Source organism: Solanum dulcamara, chromosome 2 (assembly GCF_947179165.1).
Source record: "Solanum dulcamara chromosome 2, daSolDulc1.2, whole genome shotgun sequence".
In the NCBI taxonomy this organism is placed as follows: Eukaryota; Viridiplantae; Streptophyta; class Magnoliopsida; order Solanales; family Solanaceae; genus Solanum; species Solanum dulcamara.
The window spans coordinates 19,988,378-20,011,049 of NC_077238.1; the positions used below are offsets into that span (position 1 = coordinate 19,988,378).

Below are 22,672 nucleotides of genomic sequence, written 5' to 3' on the forward strand. Positions count from 1 at the left end.
AGCATAAGTAGTTCCTAGGGTGTCTGCTTGTACAAACTTTTGAGCAGACACCGGAGGAATTAACAAAAAGATGGGTACGTCAAAAACTGTTTTTTTGTACCTTCCTTTGCCAAAGCATATGCGACCTTGGTTTGTTCTCTAAAGACATGGGACAATTTGGTGACTTTCAGCTTTGTCATCCAGTACTTGTACTCAACAATTAGGTTATCATAGAGCAAATTAGAATCTCATTCTAGCATATTTATAACATTGGTTGAGTCAGTGTTAATTTCAATAAATGTGCATTGGTGTTCTATTGCCATTTAGAGGCCTCTTCTTAGTGCTTGAAGTTCAGCACTAACAGAATTGGTGTAGGGGGTGTGTTCTAGAAATCTCACTCTCCATTTCCCTCTATGATTCCTAATTACTCCTCCCAGACCCCCTGATCCTAGGTTTATCCTAACAGATCCATCTATATTAAGATGGAAAGAGTTCTCCTGGGAAGGTTCCCATTTAAACTGAATGGTGGTCTGTTGTCTCTCTTTTACTTCCATTTTGGCCACTAGAAGGTGGTATTTCCTGGCTTGGGAGATAGTGTTTTGGACATTTATGGCAACCTTTTTGAAATTGAAGTTGTTATTGTTCCTTGACAGCCAAATATTTCAAAGACTATACGACATAAAAATGTCCCATTTCAGCCAGCCATTAAAAGGAATGCTTTTGGCATTATTCCACAGATCAATCCAGTTTCGCTCATTCATTTGGGTAGTGATGATGTTTCTGTGGTTTATGTTTTTTGCCATAATATCAACCCAAAATCTTTTGGCATTGGGGCATTGAAGGAAGATGTGGTTGATATTCTCATCAGGGTGGTCACAAAGCTGGCATTTTGGGTCTATGTTAAGGCCCTTTCCCTTAAGAGAGTGGTTTGTGGGGAGTCTGCAGTGGTATAGTAGCCAAAGGAATGTCCTGAACTTGTTAGGAATGCTGACCTTCCAAATCCATTTGAATTTCTCATTAGGCTCTGGCCTTTGCTTTTTGGTTGTATTATTGATATGAGTATAGGCAGATGCTTGGAAAAAATTTCCATCATTGGACGCCCCCGATCAGGGTGTCTGGCTTGGCAATATAAATAGGAAAGGAGGCATTTCTGAGATAAGGAGGCAGGGTACAATGAGGAGAAGCAAACAGAGGAAATAGTACTCAACAATATGTAATAGATATAGGAACAAATTAGGAAACCTAGACATTTCTTATTTTGGGCCTTGGGCTTTGTTGTTTGGATCAGATATTATTTAATAAAATGGTCTCCGGACCAAATATTTAACCTAAAAAAAAGCACATTTTTTCCCTATTTTCTTTTTGATATTTGTGTTTTTCTTTTGTACTGTGGATTTTGTTTTATTAATTAAAGGGGCCAACGGCCCACCCAAAATTTAAGGGGAAAAAAAAGGTAGATAGATTTTAACTAAGACAATAAATTAATTTCTTAACCGTGTTATTAAATCAAATAATTATATTCCTCATCCAAAGCCGATTTAATTTTTTCTTAAAATCCTATTAACCAATTTACCACTCCAAAGATTGGCCAGTCATTGACCAAGACTACCAAATCAAACCATTGTAGAACGAAACGCAGAAGTGTATTAAGAGAGAGAGAGAGAGAGAGAGAGAGAGAGAGAGAGAGAGATTGGGGCAAAGTTGAAGATTAACCTCTACAGCTGAGAGGAGAAGCTCAAGTAAGAAAAGGACTCTTGTTATTTTGTCTTCAGTTTTCCCCAATTTTCTTTGGGTAATAATCTTTTGGTCGCTGTGGGATGCACAATTTTTCTTTCGATTAGGAAACTCAGCTTTTCAATTTTCCAATAGAAATCGTCAATGATAAACTGTAATATTGGCCCGTAATCTGTTTACTGATACATATAATCAGATGCCCTTGTCGATGTACATGTTCAAAATATTTTTATCTTATAGTAGGTTCGAGATTTTCTGCAATTTTATCTGAAATTGTTATATGGGTATTGAACAAGATTGCTTTTTGTGGTCTGGGTATTCAACATAATTTCATTTCATTGATGTTTCCATAACATGATGTACAGAATTTCACGTTTTTTCTTGTGACTTTCGGATATATGTAGGTGGGTATCCATTTTACTGCTGTGTTATAATTTAATTTTTACCTGGTGTGCGTGTTTGTAAAGATCTATGTGCTGTTGTTACTTGTCTAACATCAGATCTCTAGATGTCTTTCTTGAAGATGCTTAAACTTTCTCTCTCTTTTGTTTGTTGAAAGTGGAAATCTGTTTGTAGTTATTCTATGCTTGGTTAATCACCACTCAGCAATTGTGTTCTAGTTTTATTTTTTTAATTATGTGTTTTGCTGTAAATTAGAGTTAAAAGTTTAAGGTCTTTTGCTTTCATGTATTTGTTCAATACATTAAGATCTTATTCTTCTGATAAAACAGTCATCTTTGATAAAAGAAGGTTGCTCAAGTGGGAGTCCCTCCTCCAACCAAAAGATTGGGATTTGAATGACCAAGGTAGAAATTGGAAAAAGCCACTGTTGGCCCCTGGGGAGTAGGGATTTTGGGGGTTGGGGTGGGGGGTTATCAAATTGAAAGAAAAAGAAATAGAGCAGAGTGTCACATCCTTTTTACATTAATGACCATATGTATTAAGACTTGTGTATATTTGCTGCAGATGGAAATTCAAGTTTCTTGTTTCTTAATATGTAAAGCAATGAACTTAACTATCATCTTTATGCCTTTAAAAATCAGGTGGAGTTTCCTAATTTATAGTCTCAGTTACCTTCGATGGATCCAACAGCAGATGAGCAGTTGGATTATGGTGATGAGGAATATGGAGGAAGCCACAAGATGCAGTACCATGGAAGTGGGACAATTCCTGCACTAGCAGAGGATGAAATGATGGGTGAAGATGATGAATATGATGATCTTTACAATGATGTTAACATTGGGGAAGGTTTCCTCCAGCTGCAGCGGTCAGAGGTTCCAGTTCCTTCTGTTGAGGCGGGAAATGGGAGTTTTCAAGCCCAGAAAGATAGTTTTCCTGCCTCAAGGGCCGGTGGTTTAGGATCAGAGGAGATGAAAATCCCTGGTGTTGCAACAGAAGGGAAGTATGGTGGTACTGAAGTCCAATTCCCCCAGCAAAAGGGTGGGCCTGTAGTTGAAAGGGAAATTGAACGACCTGCTGATGCTGCACAAAAAGCAAGGCTTTCAGCAATTACAATGACTCTCAATTCTCAAGTGGGTAACTCTGATTACCAAGGATCCATGCCAATGACCCAGAAAATTGGTGCTGATCCTATCGCTATGCCAGAAAAAAATGCCAGTGAAGCTACACCATTGGTGAATTCTGGTGTGGCTGGATCAAGAGTTGTTCCGCACATGCCAACTAATCAATTGAACTCAAGTGGGAATGTTAACATGAATAATCCAATTATTAGTGAGACTCCTTTTAGGCCATCTCTGGAGAATGGCAACACCATGCTTTTTGTTGGAGAATTGCACTGGTGGACTACTGATACTGAACTCGAGAGTGTGCTGACTCAATATGGGAAGGTAAAGGAGATAAAATTCTTTGATGAGAGAGCTAGTGGCAAGTCTAAAGGCTATTGTCAAGTTGAGTTCTTTGACCCAGCTTCTGCAGCTGCTTGCAAAGAAGGAATGAATGGTTATAATTTCAATGGCCGAGCTTGCGTTGTCGCATTTGCAACTCCGCAAACTATAAAACAGATGGGTTCCTCATGTGTGAACAAAACTCAAAACCAGGTGCAGTCTCAACCACAGGGGCGGAGACCCATGAATGAGGGAGTTGGTAGAGGTGGGGCAAATTACACCCCTGGAGATGCTGGGAGGAATTTCGGAAGAGGTAGCTGGGGGCGTGGAGGGCCGGGGATGCCCAACAGAGGACCTGGGGGTGGACCAGTGAGGGGAAGAGGAGCCATGGGATCGAAGAATATGATGGTGAATCCTGGAGCTGGCAATGGTGCTGGTGGAGCTTTTGGGCAAGGACATGCAGGTCCAGCATTTGGTGGTCCTCCTGCAGGTCTAATGCATCCCCAGGGCATGATGGGTCCTGGTTTTGATCCCGGTTTTATGGGTCGAGGAGCTGGTTATGGAGGATTTTCAGGTCCTGCATTTCCAGGGATGATTCCTCCATTTCCAGCTGTTAATCCTATGGGTCTTCCTGGAGTGGCTCCTCATGTCAACCCTGCATTCTTTGGTCGAGGAATGGCTGCAAATGGAATGGGAATGATGGGTACTGCTGGGATGGATGGGCCTCATCCAGGAATGTGGACTGACACAAGTGGGGGCGGATGGGGAGGAGAAGAACATGGCAGGAGAACTAGAGAGTCCAGTTATGGGGGTGAAGATAATGCATCAGAGTATGGCTATGGAGAGGTTAGCCATGATAAAGGAGCCAGGTCAAGTGCTGTGTCCAGGGAAAAGGAACGGGGTTCTGAGCGTGACTGGTCAGGCAACTCTGACAGGCGGCATCATGATGAAAGAGAACATGACAGAAATAGGTATGATAAGGAGCACAGATACAGAGAAGAAAGGGATGGGTACCGGGACTATCGTCAAAAGGAGCGTGAATCAGAGTATGAGGAAGACTATGACCGTGGACAGTCTTCTTCAAGATCCCGTAGCAGATCCCGAGCAGCTCAGGAGGATCATAGGTCTAGATCAAGAGACACAAATTATGGGAAACGTAGACGTGCACCTTCTGAGTAATCTCATCTATGATGCTGTGCATCTGTTTTCCAAGTCTTTTATAGGACTACAGGCGCAATTATTAATCTTCGGTGATGTCCTTCCTTCAGCTACTTGTATGCAGTGGCGTTCTTCCTGTTTTGTGTTGGTGCTGATATTCTGTGGTTTCAGGACTTAAAGAAGTAAGTCAAGTATTACTGCGGTTCCAGGAAGTAGATATAGATCCTTTTATTCTACTCCCTATAAACGTCATTTGATGCAGAACTTCTATTTGTGCTAAGATTATGAGTAACTTTATTGAAAAACTCTTATGGGTTTGCTTAACGAGTTGAGCTTTGTAATTCTGTTAATTTGTAGATTTTATGACTATTCTCATAAATTAGCTCTTTGAAGCTGTTAGAACTTTCTTGTTTATTATCTTAGAGTTGCAGGCCCTTTTGTGTACGATTGTTTGCTGACTAAGTTCTTTCAGTTAGTTATATTAGCTTAATCCGAAAGCTGAGAAATAGGCTTAATGTATTTTAATGCTTGGCTTTTTTGATTCACTGCTCATGTGATATTAAAATGTGTTATCTTTTTTTCTTCTTTTGTTTGCCTGTTTGGGTGCACACACGTGTTGGCCGCAGGAGGGGGGGTTGTCTTATCTTGGCTATTCATCTGTAGGCTTGCCAGACCTTGTTTTCTAGGTATGCTTGGAGGTACTGTTGCCGTTTTGATTCAAACTTGGTCCTTTTTTGATTATGTCTCCATGGAAGAAACTGAATTTTCACAATAGTATTTTTAGAAAGCCATGAAATTAATGATTTCAAGTAGTTCTCCTATAAATTGGTTGTGCCGTGGCTGTTGGGTGGTAAAGTGATGCTTATATGTACAGATCATCCACTATGGGTGTATACTAACACATCCTATTTGTGAAGCTGAGGTCTTTTTAGTTGTGAATTAATTTGGGAGTCATAATTCTTGTGCCGGTAATTTGTATATGGTCTTGGAGAATTTGTTTAGCAACTTTAAGTTTATGTGACACTGCATGGCTCATAGGGTAGCTGCTGCTTTCATAATGCATCTAGGTGATCAACAAATATGTTGTGAGCTTCACTCACTTAAATTTATGCTGCACTGATGTACTCTGATTCTTTATGGGGGAGTCATGGGATAGCTGACAATTTGTTACATGTTGGTCTTTTCCTTTCTCTCTCTTTTTTTGTTGCTGTGTGAATAATCAAAAGATCCTTCGTGAATTAGGTCTTTGTGGTTTATTTCTCTGTGTTAAAGTAAAGATTGCTTTAATAGCAGTATCATTTAGAGGGCTTTTGTTTTATGGACCAAGCAAACTTCTCATGTGACACCACCAACTCCTCCCGATCCTCCAGAAGAGGATAGGGGTACTAACTTATAGGTCCTTCATGTTTTCAATGCTGGCCATCATATGAGTTCAGACAAAGGATTTAAAGTTGCATTTCTCTATTCCTGAGATATAGCTGAAAAATTCGGCCCATCTGCATGGTTGTATAACTAAAAGATTTTGTATATGTGGTTTGATTATTTGTGCTATATTGATATTGTTTCATCTCATTCTTGAATGGCATTAGTACTGGCAGAAATGCATTGGATGCCACTTCTATTTTTGAACTATGTTAAATCTAGTAGATTATTTTTTTGATGTGCATTTGTTTGTACAATTCCAGTTGTATGTTGCTCTGATTTGAAGTGTTGTTCGGGAGGGTTTGATCATTTAACCTGCTTCCTGAGATAGTTAAAGATCAGTTTGCATTATTCCTTCTTTCTTTTTGGTTTCTTTGTCAATTTAAATGAATCTCTAACTGTTATTGGCATCTATAACTGATGCAGTCATATGAATTTGGGTTCTATCATTTTTCTTGAGTATTAACATGGAAATTTTCTCTAATTATCGTATTCAGGGAGCCGCGAGGCAACTCTCTGTTTTTCGTGACTAAATCAGCATATTTTGGTTATCTGGAGGAAGATGAGTTAAATTGGACAATTGTTTGAAAATGCTAGTCTCTGCCTAGTGCCCTAGTGCGCCTGAGATATTTGGCTGTAATTTTGTTTCCTTTAGCATAAAACATTGTGGGCATCCAATTTTAGATAGGGATGCATCAGCAGGTTTACCAGTCTTTAAAAGCTCTATTTTGAGATGTATTGTAGATCATGTAGTAGGTTCCATCACGTGTAATGTTTCATCCACGTATTTTTTGCTCCTTTTTGAGCTTTGTAAAGATCTTGTACCAAGTCTGATGAACACTTTGTCCTGTAGATATCGATATGGTGGGTTTGTACATAGTAATGCTAGTCTAGGTTAGTTGTGGTCGGTTAGCAACTTTTGTATGGTGCTGTAATCCGAAATATAGGTGATTGCTGTAACATCTGGAGGAGTTGGCTTATTATTCATCGCAGTTATGCCAATATGAGTTTTAAAATACTAGAAGAAACGTACCATGTACATTCCAAGATACAGATAGCGACTGCAGATTTCATCTGTGGGAACCTCCCTGTAGGCCTGTAAAAACTTTTTTGTTGTTAGATCATACACCAAGTGTAAATTTCTGTTGTAATATCTTATAATTTGATCGGTTCTGTTTTATTGTAACTCATTTTGTAAACTTGTACCGCATTGGCTGTATATAATGTTAACATAGTTTGATTTAGGAGTAACACGTTGTGGGTTCAAATGTATCAAAGGGTCCAGAGACAAGTACCCGGTTCTCGCTGCCTCTAACCCGTTGTATCTTAATCTCTCTTCCATTTTTGGTTTTAGCTTCAGTTCAGTGCATGTTAGCCGCTGAGACATCTGTTAATTAGCCTGGAACTTGTTGTTTCACCTATTAGTGCAAGTCTGTAGAATTGATTAGAGAAACATTGAATACATAAGATATCTCTCTTGCATTCATCTCTTTCTAGTATCCTTGCTTTAAATTTCTCATTCAATATAAGCTGCATTAATTACTCTGAGACTGCTCTATTCTTGATTTATTTGCAGTTCTTTTGGTTAGGTTACCATGTAATGTACAACACTTGGCGTCTTGTCTTTAGGTTCTTGTATTGTCTAATAGTGTTTGTTTTGTCTACCATTTGAACTGTTATATTTGGAGCTACTATATTAGTCTTCTCTCCCTGTTTTGGTTCATTTCCCTAGCAGCCCATGCTTCTGACCTGAAAAGTTGGAAAATGAAAGAAGAATTTGTGTGCACTATCGACATTCCCTTTCATTGCACCCAACTTTTGAACTGTAGAGGTTCTGCAGTTAACTGAGAAAGTGATTGATTGGCTCGAAAAGGAAATGAGATGAGCTATTTAGATGTTCCCAATCACTTATTAGTGATTAAAAGTTGTGCCTTAATCTTGCTTGATATTAACATCTGGTCTTGAGAGAGTTAGTAATGATATGTGTTGCATTATTTGACTTTTAAGTTTGGCATGTTCTTTCTTGCAATTTGTCGATAATTTTTGGTTTTGTGTTCTTTTGATTTAATTAACTTATTACTCTTACTGAATGCAGAATAGTGTGATTTGCACAATTGAAATGAAAAGCTGTTTGATTGTATGTATGATATGTTTTTCTTTGGCTTTGAATTTCAATTGTTTTCATTTAGTTTTTACTAAAATCCAGTATGTATTAAAATATTTATAAGTATTTGAATGTGAACTTAATTATTATTGTATATTAATTTGAGATTGTCCTAGGAATCTATAAACTTCAACATTAGATTTACCTATGCTCCTTTATTATTGTTTATCTCCTTCGATCAAATCGTTCAGATTCCAGAATGATAATGTGCTATCTTAAGGTGTTTCTAAACAAAGGTAAATTTAAGATTTGAAATTTATGCGTTAAGAATTATAGACCTTTCAAGTGATTATAAATTTAATAATTTATACATATTTTATGATTTTTTGAAAGACAAATATAGAGTTTAGGTTCATACTAGGGAAGCCAAAAAACGTGGGCCTTTTTACATAATAAAGGGGGAGAGTGCCAGGAGAATGTCGAGACGCCATCAGTTTGGAGCGCGAGGCCAGTACTCTAAACGAGACCAATACTATCAAAAAGAAAGTAGCAAAAATCATAAGAGAAGAAAAGTTCACAGAAGGAGCGGTAAAGAAGTAAGGAGGTCGACTAGTTCTTAGCTTGATTGAACATACCTTCTGCCTGTCTCATATGTGTGGAACCTGGTCTTTTTCGATTCGTTTTTTTGCTTCCTGCGTCCTTACTAGTAAAAAAAGGGGATCTTCGACCAAGAAAGCATTCTGGTAGGAAGGCCGACCACGCAGATGAAAGAGGAGCTTCTACGTGAACATTTCGAACAGTGATTTCACGTTCAGCTGAAAATGTAATCCACCTCAATTTCTAAATGGATGGATAAGATCCACCTCAATTTCTAAATGGATGGATCTTATCAATGTTAAACCGTTTTATGGTTAAACTGTTTTACTAATTAGTAGAGATAGTAGCGGGTCGGAGCGGTTGTGGTGTTGGTTTAGTTTTAACCCGCAAAGATTCAAACCTACACCGACACGCATAGTAAAATTTTGTTTTTCCAACCTGCATCACCCTGCCCCCACATAAGTTTTCTTTATTTATTTTTTTCATTTTTTATTTGTAATTTTCCTTCTTATGTAATGAGGAGAGATCTAACTTTTTCACACTGTTTTTTGGACAACAAACCATAGAAAACTGAAATTTTATTGAAATATTGGTTTTCACTTATCTTTTAAAATGAAAACGAATAACATATTCTTGATTGCAAGCAGGGCCAACTCTAAAGCAAGGTGCCTTATGCCCCAAATTTAAGGACCTCATTTTTTAAAAAAGTAATAATAGATTATAGATTTTATTTTATATTTTTAGAAAAATAATATTGAGTAAGTAAAAAGGGCAGCCCAGTGCACTTAAGCTCCCGCTATGCGCAGGGTCCGGGAAAGGGCCCGACCACAAGGGTCTATTGTACGCAGCCTTACCTTGCATTTCTGCCAGAGGCTGTTTCCAAGGCTTGAACTCGTGAGTAAGTAACTAAGTATTATTAAAAAATTATTTTTTCATACAAAAAGGTGAGAATTATTAGAAGAAATTTGATATATCTGAAGTGTTGTCTAAAAAAAAATCAATTATATTATCTAGAAAAGAAATTATTAAAAGCATCAATTATAAAAAAGTTATTAACAATTTTTATCTCAAAGAGTTAGAAAAATAAACTTCGTAAGAAAATACATTATTTATTTTTTAAAATTTAAGACTTTCGTTCGACTTTTGCTTTAGACCACTAATGTGTTTGAGCTGCCCCGATTGGAAGAATGTATTGGTTGTTTCATATTTTAACACCATCCATAATCAAGGATCATAAGAATAATCAAACCACTAGTCAAATAAAATAAATATTACTACTAGATAAGTTCGTGGTTGATTTTAAAAAAAGAAATGAATGTAGGTTTTAAAAAGAATAGGGCTTTTGATGGCCACCCTTAGAGTCCGGTAAACCATTAGGGAATTTGATTTCATCTTATATATTAATCCCTACATATGTTTACTGCATTCAAAATAATAAATACAAATAAAAGGACGAAAACGTTCTTAGCAAGAAAAAATAAATTAATATGGCATCTAAAATTATGATTCTTGCTCTCGTTTTCCTCGCCATGGTCTGCATGGCCTCCGCCATTGCTGATCCTACAGCAGCTTTGAAAGATGCAGCTGATGCTCCTATTCCAGTTGAAAATAACAATATCATTGGTATTATATATTTTACTCTAATAGTAACAATTACCCTCTCTCTCCGTTTTAATTTGTTTGACCCATTTTCCATTTTCATCCGTTTAAAAAGAATGATAACAACTGGTATGTTTAATATCATAAGATTAAATGATATTTTAGTACATTTGACATATCTTTAATTTTTAAATACAATATTCAAAAGTTTTTTTTACTTTTTAAAACTTTGTGTCAAATCAAAATATAGACCAAACAAATTGAAATGGAAGGAGTATTTAATTATCTCATGTTTGCCTTTAATTTGTTTCCTTAATTTTCATGCTCCAAAATACATATTTTAGTTTTTGGTGGCGTGAGATTTGAACAATATGATTGGTTGAGAAATCAAGTTTTCTTTGAGGAGAATTTTTTTATACGTCCTTTTGAATATTTCATGTTTATTATTGTGATTTATAATATCTTTTTTTATAAATTTTAGATAAATTTTATTTGAAAAACTTAAAGTTTCTATATTTGAATTTTTTATCAAAATTTAAAAATTTGAATCTCAAAATTTTAATTGTGCCACTTAAATTAAGACAGAGAATATTTATTTGTTCCTGTTCGATTGATCCTATATATATAGACCAAAAAATAAGTACGTTTATTAATTAATAATTAAGGTCTTTTATAGAAATGTGAATTTAGTACTATAAGATATTTAATTGTGAAAAAGAGTCTACATTTAATTTGTTTAATTATATATTTATGTTTTAATAGGTACCATTGATGGGACCTATGAAAATGGAGGTGTAGCTGCTGCACCAGTTGGTGGACCAATTTCAGGAGAGACATTTCCTAAGATAAGCCTACCACCAGCACCCAATGGCGCTACCACTAGCACTTTTGATTTCACCACAATTGCCACAACTATTGTTTCTGCTGCCGTTGCTGCTTCATTCTTTTTTTAAATCTTGAGTGGAGCTTCAATCCATGTTTAACATCTTTTTTCTTGGTTACATATTTTCCTGTCTTTAATCCTTTTGGAGTTATGTTACATGTTATCTTGGACAATATGTAAAAGACATCATCTTTGTAAACCATGAAATTTAAATGAAAAATTAAAAATCATTGAATCGAATTTTCTTTTCTTCATTATTTACCATGAAATTAGCATAGTTGAATATATAGGAGGTCAAGAACACGTGTCTCAATTTAACTCTTCTTAGATTCGTTTACTAACAGTTTGATTAGTAGTATTAGTTAAGACAAAGTGAATATAATGAAATAAAACAGTTTAAGAGTAAAAGAGTCAAGTCTAAATGTTTTTGGAGTGCCTGCAGGTGAGCTAAAGACCTCTGGCGCTAGCTCCGAGAAGAAGGAAATAAGAACTAAGACAAATTGAGGGTATGCTTGATACTCAAAAATAGTGTGTTGTTGTTGTATTTCTTGGAATCAGGATGCCTTAACAAACGAAAAAGGTCAACATTTTATAGGATACAACAATGAGACCTCAACCAACGTGAAGGTTCCACTAGTGCCCTAAAGTACCAAGAGGTTGTTTGTGTGCCATGTGTCAAAGTGATTAGTGGCGCCAGCTAATATTTCTACTTAGGTCCGTAGGAGCTTGTCCATGCACCTGACCCTCCAAACATCCTTGTCTCTCTTGTTCTTTCCTCCACATCATTATGGGCAAGGTCCCTGATCTTTATCCTATTCGGGAGAGCTTCTCCAAAGTCAACCTCTTGGGATTCTGTATTTTTAATAAAACTTAGCATTGCATATTTAGCCTCCCCATGCCACGTTTCTTAAGTAGATTTTTTTTCCAATACAGATAGAGTCCCTCATTCTTCTGGTTGCAGCGTTAGTTGCATCCGGGAGAGAGAGATAAAAATCAATCATAATCTCGTTGCATCCTTCTTCATGATCGAAGAAGTGAAGCGACTTCTCCTTATTAAATTTTCCCCTTGACACATGTGTGGTCTAATCGCGATACTCTGCCCTAGCATTGTCACGAAACTGTTTTTGCGGTCTGTAAATATCGGTGTTCTTTCCCACTCTCCAACCATTCATATCTTTTTCTTCCTTCTTCTTACATATGTTAACTGAAAATGTCTCTTGGTTAATTCACTCCTCCAACTCTATCTTCGTTCAACATGTCTTGGTCTTTTTCAAGTTCCTCCACGTCTTCTTCGACCTCAGGCGGTGCAAAAAGAGGGAAATTAATTGTCTCTATAGAATCCACCACTGACGACATTATACCCAGAACCTATCACTTCGATGACAATTTCATGATTTATCCATGTGGAAATTTTGGGATGAAGAACAGATCTATAGGTGATTTGGGCTCCATTGTAAAGAAGAAAATTATCTCCATAGTTTGAGTGGATTGTTGCTGTCCCGTGGAGGAGTATCAGTAGTGGCTCCCAGTGATTTTGAGAGTGCTACCTCTCCCTAACCCAGTTACACCTTTGTCTATATCTATCCTTTCAGCATGGTCCTTGGCAAGCCTATCGATGAAGTGATTAACTCTTTATGCACCACCTTTGGGCTATGTTTGGGCCATATCGACCTCGGGATTTGGAAGGATGTAGCTTGCCGCCGTGTTTTAGCCACCGGAGTTGGCAAATAATTTACTTTGAGCCATCTCCTCCTCTTGTATTCCCCCTGCATTATCCGATGTGGGATAGTGAAACTGGTTCATCAAGGGAAGAGACCCCTTCTCAATTGCTTGGATGATGTCAATGATCAAGGCTACATTAACTGTTTCATATTTATACCTATCATGGATCTCTCTAATATTTGTCTTCCTGAATTTTGGAATATGCATCGTGAATATTTGCGCTTTACAATGTCGTAGTTTCTAGATTGTCTTATAAGTTGTTTTCACCTTTTTTGAGTGTTTGACTGGTCAACTTAAATTCATTTTATGCTTAAAATAAGACCAAAAAAATAATTGGGTCTGTTTGACTTAGCTTATCTAAAGTAGCTTATAAGCTGCTTAAAATAAGTTAAGACAAACAGACACTAAATCCTAGTCTTTCAAGACGAGAAAGGAAGACGTGGAAAAGCCACTGGCTTCTGTAGAAAAAAGAAAGAGGCCTCTCTTGTCAATCTCTACCCAACCTAGCCCAATGTAATTGGATTTGACTTAAGTTGTTGCTCTAGACGAGGGACGTTCGGAGGATGAACCTCTTGTCCATAGGCCAAGAGGCCTAGTGCACTTCGTCCTAGACCGCGAAATTGCATTATGAGTTATAGAACACCGAATAGGCCAATTTGCATACTCGAATGCCCGTGGCTTCCTATGGAGCTAGTTATGAAAAATGTTAAGTTAATTCAGGAGTTGTTGAAGACTTCTCAGAGTCTTCAATAGTCTTATTTGAATGTACGATGCAGAGATTTAGAGTTTGATGTTGATGATTGATTGTTCTTAAAAGTCTAATATATGAAAGGCGTTATACATTTTGAAAGGAGCGAAAAACTTAGTCCCAATTCATTGCTTCATACAAGATCTTGCAGAAAATTGGGGAAGTAGCCTATGAGCTGGAATTACATAGTTAGTTGACTTCAATGCATGTAGTGTTACGTGTCTATGTTGAAAAAATATGTGGGTAAGAGATTTATCCTTAGTTGTTCCTATCTAAAACATTGGTATTAAAGAGAGTTTTGACTTTTGAAGAAGTCACGGTGGTTATCCTCGATCGCGAAGTTCGTCAATTGAGAATCAAAATAGTACGTTTGTAAAGGTCCTATAGAGGAACCAAAACGTTGAAGAAGCTACATTGGATGTCGAAGAAAATATGAAATCCAAGTATCCTCATCTATTCCTAGAATGAGAAGAAAATACTTTAAGGTAAAAGTTTATACTTACATTATGTTCCATGAAAAAACGTCCTACCTTATGTTATGATTCATGAGCTCACGACCTATGATATGTTATTCATGACAAAGAACTAATGCCTTACGATATGATCTTCATGTCTAATGTACTCATGTCATGTTTATGTTAAAGTCTGAATGTCTCTCATAATTTGTGCCTACGCCTTTTTTCCTCTAATCCTATGAAAATTTCTCATGATGAAGATGTCTATGGTAAAAAACTTGATGCCTATGATAATTAACACTATGAAAGTTAGTTTTAGGAGAATTCCTCATTTTATTTTATGAAAGGCCAAGCGGGACCATGTTTATGCTTCATATGCATTCCTTTGTGTCTATGTATATTTCTATGACCTATGAGGTTTAGAAGAATGTTTTTGGTTAGCTGACAACTAGTTGAGAGATTTGAGATAGTCTCATTTATAAAAGAAACTCTACCAAGATTTTTAGAAAATTCTAGAGTTAGATCTTTATTTCTATCCATGATCCTCATTTGAGAAGGAATGAGCACAAATGAGAAATATTGTAACACCTCATGTTTTTGGACTAAAATTTAACCCATCGCATATGGATAACGCAGTCCAGATCACGAGAATATGATCACATGTATGAATCAAGAAGTTACTTTGACGTATTGTCATTGCACTAGGATGGAAGTGTCAAGGAATTGAAAGACATGTTCTAGAAAAATTGAGTAACTACAACCTGTACATATATTATACATCACGTACAGTGATCTACGAATACCACTAAGCGATTATAACAAAGGTGTCTCAATTCATGGCGGATCATGAAATGGACTTACGGTCTGTATAATGGTCTATGGGCAGACTATATTTCGAGACTTGAAAAATTCCAAGTATGAAAATAAATAACCTGACCGTACATTGCACATGGTTGAGACCTCACAAAAATTGAGCTACTATTCAAGGAGGAGTGTCCGTGTATGACCAATTCTACGGACTATATATATATGGGATCTATGGCCACTCCATTACTATAAGAGAGACACTATTAAATTGAATACCTTGAGTACAACGTGATCTATGATCGTAAACCCATCCACATGTGTATTCCAAAACTATAAGTGAGTCCTTTGAATTTTGATGTCAATGTTTAAAGAGTCCATTCACGACTGGATTTACAGACTTTTTGTACAAACCACATGTAGTATATGAAGCCCACACCCATCGTAAATCGTCTTGCACCAACAATTTAAATGTGACCCTTATAATTTTTCTGCCACCCTCCACATCTCTCTGTCCTAGAATGAAGCAATTGCCTTCTCCACTTCCTCCCATGTCAAGGTAAGTATATTCCATGATTTTTTGAGTGACTCTAATGTATGATTACGAATTTTAAGTAATATCTTTCATTAAAATCTTAGGGATCATTTGGTATGATGGATAAGATAAAATAGTCATGGAATAAATTTTTATTGCCTCTTTATTCCTTGTTTGATTATAAAATATGAAATAACTTATTTCAAGATTAGTAAATAATAGTGGGATAAGTTATCCCTCCCTTTTGGTGAAATAACTGTTTGCAACAATTTTTTGTAGTGCTGAAAATTAACTGTAATCAAAATAAATAAAGAAAAAGTAATTTTATTGATGAATCTTTGTGAGTACAATTCCGTTGTTCTCTTGATTCTTCTCTCCTAATATGTTTCCGTAATTCGAGGGTCGGCAGTAGCGTATTTCTCAAATGCAGGAGGATGTAGACTTTCTTAAGATGTGTTTGATCTCCGGGAACGTCAGAAAGCGCTTCGTCGTTTCAAGTCGATCTCCAGGAAGAACTGCGTTGACCACTTCGTGGTTTCTCTAATGCTTGCAGAATGTCCTCAAAAAATTATGTAACTCTCCTATTTATAGTTGTAGGGGGGAGGCAGTCCAAATGTGGATAAACTCTTTTGCCTTATTCTGATTGTATCATGTAAATCTTCAATTTTATCACAAATACTATATGACAAGGTTGCTTTTTGATTGGTTGTTGAACTTTGACCAGGATCGCCACATCATTTGAACACGTGGCATCCTTTTGTTGGTCTTTAACTTGACTGGGATGCCAAGTCATCTTGACACGTGGCATGAGCTTGGGCCTCAAGATGAAATGAACCTTGGACTTGAATTTAATAAAATGGACTTATGCATTTGTGAAGCCCAAATTAATTATTAAACCCAAATGAACATGAAATTAATCCAAATTTTGTATGAATTAAATCTAATAAAATTTACGTGTCTACATATACCCCCTACTTCAAAGCTTGTCGAAGAGCATAGATATGTTGAGGGTCGAAGATGAGTATTGAAGTATCACGAGGCAACAATATTACCCTTTACAACATTTGTTTGACTCCAATGTTTTTTTAGAAGAACCAATCATATTTTTATTTATTTATTTTGTAAATATAATCGGAGCGTAACTTGTACACTAACATAATATGCTAATGTATTCCTTGCGGCAAAGCTTTGTAATTTAACATCGATCAAACTTGACCGGATGAAAAATAATTGAGAAGCTTCCCACGAGGCCTAATAACGAGTTGCATCTTTGAACTTTTTAAGCAGAAAGATTATCAATTTAAATATTTTTCCATAATTCATGACAAATGTGTGACTGTGCAATAACATTATTCTATTCATGTCTTCAAAGAGAACTAGGATTTTGACTCCTACTTTATAATGGAATCCAAATCCTTTGCGAAAATAAATTCTTGAGCAGACTTCTTGTTGAAAGGAAATTGGATTTGCCCATTCGAGAGTCTATATAAAGACCTCATTATCACAAGTAAAATACAATCAGGTCGCTGTCTTACTTCCTTTGAACAGGCTCACGAAAAGTTTCAGTTCATTACATCTACGTATGTTGGTGTATCAACTTCGCACAAGCTCACGGAAAAGAACTGAAGTTCACTGCAAGAGTTATCAAGAAACGAACTTCGGCTTACTGCACGCTGGTTGTATCAACTTCGCATAGGCTCACGAAAAACTTCATATCTTAGCTTAGGAATATCAAAATCATGAGCGATTTATGGAACTGAAAAGTAGATTCAAAGGGCTACATCTCTCGCGGAAACCATGGTCAGATTGTTCCTAAATTATCTCAGGTATATTTTTGAAATCAACCCTCAAGTTCTAATTCGTTGGCCATCTCTGTTTTACCCTGCTTCACAAAAAATATCGTATCTCGACTTAGAAACTTCAAAATCAAGAGTGGTTTGTGGTATCGGAAAGTAGACTCAAAGGGATACATCTCTCGTGGAAACCACGATCAGATTGTTCCTAATTTAACTCAGATATATTTTTGAAAACAATCTTCAAGTTTTGGTTCGCTAGTCATCTCGGTTTTATATAGCTTCACAAAAGGAATTATATCTTGACTTAGAAATATTGAAATTATGAGCGGTTTACGGTGTCGGAAAGTAGACTCAAAGGGCTACATCTCACGTGGAAACCATGATCAAATTGATCCTACATTAACTGAGATATATTTTTGAAAACACTCTCCGAGTTCTTATTTGATGATCATCTCTTATTTTATGCTGCTTCTCGGAAAACACCATATCTTGACTTAGGATTATCGAAATCATGAGCGATTTGTAGCATTGCAAATTTGACTCGAAGGGATATATCTCACGTGAAAACCACAACCAGATTGTTCCTAAATCATCCTAGGTAATTTTTTGAAGTTTAGCTTTTTCGTCAGCTTTGTGCGACTTCATCCATTTTATTTTAATCCTTTCGGCGGGTCTTCAAACAAAGAGAATATAATTACACCTTTCTGCGAGTAAGATGAACTTCCGTGATCTCAAGTCGCCACATCCTCAACTTGAGATATCGAACGACAAGCAAGACTCACATGCTAAAGCCCTAGCTTTGGCAGTCCACACTCCAGCGATTGGCGCCTTCTCTCTTGATAGAGGATCATCTGCCAAATCCCCTCATCTAGCCCAATGGTCGACAAAGGAGGCAATTGATGTTCTCAACTTTAATAAGACTGTTAGCACCACTGCTTTTATTCTGCAATCGTCTACACATGATAAGGAAGTTGATGTTATTTTTCCCAAAATTTTTGACAAAGGTCTCACCTAATGGAGTTATCCTCAATTTAGTTTCGGAGAATTTTGATATACGAATCGCTATTGGGAATGGGCAGATGATGTTTTTAGCCATAACAAGGAAGTGTTGGAGCACATCAAGGTATATGACGCCATCTTTGCCTCTTTATTCACATATGACATCAATGAGAATGTGTTGTGGGCCTTTTGCGAACTTTTGCATTCATTGACTAACACTATGTGTGTTGGCGTTGGTGAGCTCTCTATTTCATTATGGGATATGCACATGATTGGAGGAAAACCTGTCCATGGAGCTTTCTATGATGAAGTCGTTCTTTCGGCCCAAGAATTGACACAAGAAAATCAACAAGGAAAATCATTTTTGCCTAAAACTTGTGCCTACTTATTTTCAGCATTTTATCGACTTTTAGAGGGTGCCTCTCAGGAGGTTTCTGTCCGTGATTGGGTGAGTTTTTTGTTCAAAGGAGAAGACAAGTATACAGAGCCTCCACTATGAGTGCCTAAACAATGAGCTAAACCAAGATCAAGTCATAATCCTTTAGGCTATATTGATATGTCATTTTTACCGCGAACTGAGGAAGAGAACGCTCCTTTCATTGAGTTAGGTATGGAGGGGTTTCTTAGAGAAGAGATGAATTTAGTCACCTTGTAGATGCGCGACGACTATCTCAAGATGTGAATATTCTCCATCTTCACCATTTGACCATGCTACAGCCTAAAGAGTTGTTTATCACAGACAGCGGGGACTTGTCTATCTCTTGAAATGATTATTTCATTAGCCTTCGTTCGAGTTATGTCACCATTAGACGTAATGATCACCTTGTTGCGGAGCCTTAAACCCTCATAGATTTAGTCGTTAATTTGGGTTCAATCAAGACTTACCTGATAACTTCATTGAATGACAATTTAACGGCACACTGCAAGAATCGGTACAACTTTGGGATTCCTGCACTCGCATTGGTAGTTCTTCAACAATTATCATACTGCCACATCCTGATAGGCCTTTAACTACCTGTAGATATGCAAAGTGGTGGTCAACTGGTCGAACAAAACCTGATGGGCAGAACAAAATTATCTTAAAATGTTTGAAGCGTGGCGACACTCAAGAATCATTAAAAATTCGCCACTTTCAAACACAAGATCAAAATAAGTCCTCCTCTTCTTCTCTTGTTAAGTCACAAGCAAGTCGGTCATCTAAGTCTTTGACAAAAGGTGTGTCATTGCGAAATGGGGATGGATCTCAGCTTCTTTCATCGACATCAAAAATGGATATCACACCTTCTGTGGTGCCGGACAACACTTGCTAGAGAAAAGATCCTCCTATTTCCTCTGAGAACGATTGCGGACAAATTTTGACTGAAGTATTTTTCAAAGACAAGACTTCAGTTACTCTTTTGGATGAAGTCATAGATGCTAATGGAGATACCATCTCGATAGAAGTTGACCCAAAACCATACCAACACTGGAATCGTAAAAGAAAACGGGTAAAAGATCAAGGTGCCGAACCTATTGACCTGGACATCGTCACAATAAATAGTGAGACATTTTTTGTTGATTCTCCTAGCTCCATTATACCATTGCCTGACCTCGCAGAACAAGTAAAATCTCTTTTCTTTCTTTTTTTTTACTTCGTTTATTTTACGCTTTGTTAACCTCTTTTTCGTTTTTTTTTCTTTTTTTGAAGTTGGGTATCAAGGATGCATCTGTTAATATATTTAGTGATATTTTTTATGAAGATGGTACTACGATCCCAAGCTGCCCCGATATATCTTTAATTCCTCCTCCAGAAGCTTTGAAAACAAAGTAGAAGTTTCAACTGCTCTAGTCAAATCTTCAAATACTTTTGTTCCTTCGTCATGGTTGTCGCCACCTGCTGCCCTTAATTTTGAACCACAAGAGACGATTTCTAATTTCAAGATGCATTATATTTCCAAGATGTGGGGTGCCTTGTGCGAGTGGGTGTCAATATTTTCCTTTGATTCTTGAGATAACTTCTTAAAGTTAAAAAATGGTGTTAACTTGATTCTAGAAGAGATCAAATGGACTAATATCATCAATACTTCTATTTTGAAGGGTTCTATTAAATCTTTTTTCGATACATATGAGGAGTATGACACCATAAAATCATCTTCATCTCAAAAAATGACCAAAGAATCCCACCAAAAATTGCTCTCTGATGTGCAACAACGTCTTATCGATGCAAAGGAGGAATGCACAAAAGCGAACGGGCGCATGGAGGATCTTCAAGCAACTCTTGCAAAGGTTGACATAGAATTGAAAGCCCTATCTGTGAAGAAGAAGAAGACCATTGCACGTATAGAGGAACAAAAGAAATAGTTATCTAAAAGTCAAAAGGAGATTATCTCTTTTGAAGGCGAGATTCAAGCCATTGAGGAGAGTCGTCCATTGTCTGAAGATGAAGTGGAAAAGTTATCCAAATTGGAAGACACCGTTGAGACGAGTCACCAACAAATCCTAAAATTCAAACCTTTTCCATAGTTTAGATTCTTTCTTAGGATTATTTTTTCTTTTAAATTGCTTATCATGATGTAGTGGCATTTGTTTCTTGGAACAATAACATCATTGCTTTGTTTTAATATGAATCATCTCACTTTGAAATTTGAATATCTTCTGATTTTCTTTTTATTGAATGAACACAACTGATAAATCTGCCCCCATTGTAAATTGAACTCAATAATCTACAGTATGATTTCAGTTCGAAATTCCTTCTAGATGAATCATAAGTAACCTCTGAAGTTGAATTCGAAATCAAATATGCCCGTTTAGCAGCTTTGAGCAGCTGTGGTAAAAAATTCATAACTCAGCGTAGAATTGTCGGAATCATGAGATTCATGTTTCTTTGGAAAGAAGACTTCAAGCACTATAATATATGTAAAGATCACAGCCATAGGACATATGGATTAGTACAGATATTGCCTCAAAGTCAGGTTATAAATCTACTATGCTTGGTTCTTCAGCTTTGCGCAGTCGTGGTAGAAAATTCATAACTCGGCAGAGAATTGTCAGAATTATGAGATTATTATTTAGTTGGATAGAAGACTCCAAGAAATACAATATATGTAAAAATCACAGCCATAAGACTTGTGCTTTCGTACAGATTTCATTCTGAAATTAGCTCACCATTCTGCCGTGCTTGGTTCTTTAGCTTTGCGCGGCCATGGTAGAAAATTTGTAACTCGGCGTAGGATGGTCGGAATCATGATTTTCTTATTTAGTTGGAAATAAGACTCCAATAACTGAAATATATGTAAAAATCACAGCCATAGAACTTGAGTATTAGTATTGATTTTGTTTTTAATTTAGCTCACCATTCTGCAGTGCTTGGTTCTTCAGCTTTGCGCGGCCGTGGTAGAAAATTCATAACTCGGCATAGGATTGTCGGAATCATGATTTTTTAGTTAGAAAGAAGACTTCAAGCACTACAATATATGTAAAAATCACGGCCATAGGACTTGTGGATTAGTACAGATTTCATTTTGAAGTCAGTTCACCATTCTGCCTTGCTTGGTTCTTCAGCTTTACGCGGTCATGGTAGAAAATTCATAATTCGAAGAAGGGATATCTAAATCATACGCTAACTATTACACTTTAAAGAACTATTGTGATTATCAACAAAGGGCACACCTTTTTTTGTTTTTTTTTTAACTCCTATGACTGAACTTAGAATAATATTCTAAGCTGCCTAGTTCAGAAAGATGAGTAGTCTTCTTCTTTTTTTCTTTTTTTTTGCCTAGGCCGCCTCTTTCGAGGTTTTCAACCTAGTGGACCCCCTTTTTTTTAGCCGTACACAGTTTAAACTCATGCAGGCCAAGAGTATAGGCGACCTTCATGGAAAGTACTGCTTTGGGAATTTACCGTTGATTGGACCAACTCTTAAGTCATTTTTATCAACAATTTTATATGCACCATTCGTATATGCTTCCTTCACGATGTACGGACCATCCCATTTATATGTGAACTTATCACCCATGTGCCTGTTGAGGATTATGTGTCTTCGAACAGTTAAGACCATCCAAGCCTTTTTTTGCCTAGGCCGCACTTTCTTGTTGAAAGCTCTTGCTAGTCGGGCTTGATAGCATTTCAACTTTTGTTGTCCTTTCAATCTTTTCTCATCCAATACCTCAAACTCTGCTAGAAGAAGTTGAGTGTTTCTTTCGGCCGTAAGTCCTTCTTGGATTGCAATTCCTAGTGATAGAATTTGTTGCTCCAATGGAAAGACCGCTTCTACACCATATACTAGAGAGTATGGAGTCGCTTGTGTAGCAGTTC

At 36.9% G+C, this 22,672-nt stretch overlaps 2 protein-coding genes across 4 annotated transcripts; both read left to right on the forward strand.

The window, feature by feature from the left end:
* Window positions 1–1,538: 1,538 nt before the first annotated feature.
* LOC129880417 (uncharacterized) lies at window positions 1,539–7,452 on the forward strand. Of its 3 annotated transcripts, none has more exons than XM_055954443.1 (3): window positions 1,539–1,718; window positions 2,757–5,401; window positions 6,635–7,452. In XM_055954443.1, the coding sequence occupies exon 2, from the start codon at window positions 2,793–2,795 to the stop codon at window positions 4,734–4,736; it is 1,944 nt and encodes a 647-aa protein (XP_055810418.1). In that variant the 5' UTR covers window positions 1,539–1,718; window positions 2,757–2,792; the 3' UTR covers window positions 4,737–5,401; window positions 6,635–7,452. The 3 variants fall into 3 exon arrangements, with proteins under 3 accessions (XP_055810418.1, XP_055810420.1, XP_055810421.1); XM_055954445.1 differs by having other exon boundaries at window positions 2,757–4,897; XM_055954446.1 differs by lacking the exon at window positions 1,539–1,718 and adding an exon at window positions 1,749–1,771.
* A 2,803-nt stretch (window positions 7,453–10,255) lies between these two features.
* On the forward strand, window positions 10,256–11,539 carry LOC129875803 (uncharacterized). The gene is made up of 2 exons (XM_055951041.1): window positions 10,256–10,461; window positions 11,200–11,539. Exons 1-2 carry the CDS (start codon window positions 10,326–10,328, stop codon window positions 11,388–11,390), a joined length of 327 nt encoding a protein of 108 aa, XP_055807016.1. The 5' UTR covers window positions 10,256–10,325; the 3' UTR covers window positions 11,391–11,539.
* The last annotated feature ends 11,133 nt before the right edge of the window (window positions 11,540–22,672 follow it).

Excerpts from the sequence above, each read along its gene's own strand:
- LOC129875803 (XM_055951041.1), top strand. The coding sequence starts at position 10,326 with ATGGCATCTAAAATTATGATTCTTGCTCTCGTTTTCCTCGCCATGGTC. Across the intron at positions 10,462-11,199 it reads TGAAAATAACAATATCATTG|GTACCATTGATGGGACCTAT; the intron begins GTATTATATATT and ends ATGTTTTAATAG.
- LOC129880417 (XM_055954443.1), top strand. The coding sequence starts at position 2,793 with ATGGATCCAACAGCAGATGAGCAGTTGGATTATGGTGATGAGGAATAT.